Below are 2,762 nucleotides of genomic sequence, written 5' to 3'. Positions count from 1 at the left end.
TACACACCCGCGACTGTCTCGAATAGTCAGCTTGAGATGCGGACGAACGGATTGGAAATACAAACGCAAGACATTCAAGCACCATTGCCAACAACAGCGACTGAAGGACGGCATCAAGAGGAGAGATGGACGAATGGGATCTCTTCGCTCGTCGAATGCGTTTCCTGGAGGAAAACGACCGAGTGCGGTCCAGCAACGGAAGTTTGCCTGAGATCGTCGAAGCGCTCTTCGATCAATTTCATCGTGTTCTGCATACCTTGGACATTCTGAGTGTGTAGTCCAATTGTCATTTCTGTTCGGCGTATCCCTCGTCTCGACATCCGTGCTTCCTTGCGAAGGTATCTGCTTGCCTTGGCTTGCGCTTGAAAATCTTGAACTAGCTGATCTTGTCTGCCTTCATCATCAATCAGGTGATAGAAGTCGGCCATTAGTGGCTCGACCGGGACTTGTATCTCCTAAGGGCCTGAGCTATAGTCGCCCACACCTCCGGCCTCATGTTCTCGTGGGGAGCCTTTAGCATCTTGCGTGGCCTTGACTAGAATCGTTTGATTCCAGCGATGGCCAGGTCGGGCCGACGTCCTTCTGTTGGGTCAGCTTGATTCCAACCTTGATGGCAGGCCTCCAATTTTTCTTATCCAAGATAAGTCAAATAGCCGCGCGTACTTGATCGTTCTTTTTGAAAGCCGATGCGATATCTTCCAGACAAACATCCTTCCTCGCGTCTTAACCCACTGGCGCCGGGTCCACTCCGCATATTGGTCTCCAAGAGAAGATTATGTACGGGAGAAAGCTAGCTAAAGCCCATTTCGACTTATCCAAACCGAGATGAGCATGTCCTGAAAGAGCAGTAGGAACTTTTGCTTTCTGTCGCTTCCACCTGTCTGAGTTGGTTGCTAGATTCCATTTTGTTCCGTTTTGTTGGTCAGCGCTATCAATAGAGTTCAACTACTCTTTGATGAATTGCTTGTCCTCTTGTTTTTTCAAATGCGCATCGAGGCGGTGAAGGTAATCGACCTGGGCTCTGACCGCTATATGTACACCCCAATTGGTCAAACACTTATTCCCGATCACTTGGATAGCAAGCTCAGGATAAGGTAAGGAGTAGAAGAGTTGCTTAAGATGGCCGAAAACTGCTTCATTGGAAACGCTCAATGTCTTCAGATCCCAGAACTTTGAGACTTCCATCTTCAGACCAATGATACGGCCGCTCGCCGTCCATTCCTTCAGTTTCGTGAGATTGGCTTGCATCATCCTCTTTCTCCGTTCCTGATCTTCGTTGGTCCAAGTTTTACTTGGGCCTTGAAGCCCAAGGATTTGTAGGTATACTTCCCGATCTTCTCTTCTCACCCTCGATCTTTCACGGTCTTTCCATCCTGAGATGTTGACATTAGTTGTTGTGCAGCTTCGTGCCCCTCCTCGTCCTCTTGTAAATCGAATTCCCATTGAGGGATAGCAACGACTGGCGGCATATTCAGGATACTATGGACGTCATCCAGTCGCTCGCGCATGTTTGGGTGTACGTCCGTTGTTTCTGAACTAAGAAGTCTAGGTAGAGGTGATCCTCGAATTTGAGTGCCTGGAAATGGTCTCCACCTTCCGTCGCCTTCTGTAAAGGAGCATAGTTGGCAAAACTCTATGTTGTCGCGCTGTTCGCATAGATTTGTTGAGCTCAGGTATCGTCATGTTGAAGTCGCACCCCTTTTTTCTGGAGATTCCGTCAATACCGGTCTTGTTCTGGTAGCAATATCGCCGGGTCTGAATATGTCCTGTGTCGTCGGCTTCAATGACGTAAATTGGTACTCGTAGAAGACCTGCCGCAGCATGCAGCTCGGCTGCTCGTCCCCAGAATACGTATGGAGCCAAGTCTCAAACTTAAATATCTCCCATTCAGCATAATGCCGGATCAGTCGATTCATGATTCGAGTAGAATCTTCCGACGCAACCCACTCTTCCGAGGGATAGAGCTGCTTCAGTGTCTGTCGATCGTTGGGCAAACGCATGGCTCCTCCCGCAGCTTCCAGCATCACATATTCTTGACAGAACGCTAGAATGCGGCTCTTCCAGACTTGAGCTTCCTTTTCCACGCAATCCGAATACTCCATCTTTCCAGGGCCCAAGAATCCGCTCATAGCCGCGAAGAGAACACCAGAAAGGCAATTGCCGTTTACTGGAACGTCAATGACGTTCAGGCTGTGCTGTTTGAGCCAATCTGTCAAGAGACTCGATGCTTGGTTCCCTCGAAGAATGCCAATCACCACGGGTTGAGAACTAAGCAAATGTTCGTTCTTGGCTGTTGTCTTATTGGCGTTGGGAAAATTGTTCTGAATTGAGGTCTTGCTGTTCTTCCTTGTCGAGACGATTTCTCGATGTCCAGTCCCTCGTGTCCCGGATTCATTCGTGCTCGGCTGGTCCAGGCGAGCTGTACGAATTCTTGTTGCATCCAACGTCTTCTCGTGATCGTTTCGATCTCGCTGGCCTTGCCGAATGTTCTTGGCCTCATCACTCTTTGCTTGAGCTACCTTCATCAAAGATTGTAACTCCAGATTCGGCTCCAAGCAAGTTGGCTTTTCGCGCAAGGTTTCTTCAATCGGTTCCGGAAGAGTTTCCGAGAGCTTTGGCTCTTGTTTACGGAGTTCATCTAGAGTGAAGCCGTCTGTCGCGTTCAGGATACCCCCGGGGATCGGCAAACTCGGTAAAGTTCTCTCATCTAGATCGTCCAGCCGCAGTGAAGCACCCATGTCGACGTCATTGCTTGCACTCAT

At 49.3% G+C, this 2,762-nt stretch overlaps 1 protein-coding gene across 1 annotated transcript; it reads right to left on the bottom strand.

Moving 5' to 3' along the window:
* Nucleotides 1-1,343: 1,343 nt before the first annotated feature.
* Nucleotides 1,344-2,762, bottom strand: PHALS_11592 (uncharacterized protein; the record flags this gene model as incomplete). The annotated part of the gene is made up of 2 exons (XM_024726977.1): nt 1,344-1,606; nt 1,697-2,762. 2 exons carry the CDS (start codon nt 2,760-2,762, stop codon nt 1,344-1,346), a joined length of 1,329 nt encoding a protein of 442 aa, XP_024577600.1.

This window comes from Plasmopara halstedii (genome assembly GCF_900000015.1).
Source record: "Plasmopara halstedii genome assembly, contig: Scaffold_555, whole genome shotgun sequence".
NCBI classification, from domain to species: Eukaryota; Oomycota; class Peronosporomycetes; order Peronosporales; family Peronosporaceae; genus Plasmopara; species Plasmopara halstedii.
Note: the sequence above shows the minus strand (reverse complement) of the source record. Positions and strands in the feature narration are given on the sequence as shown.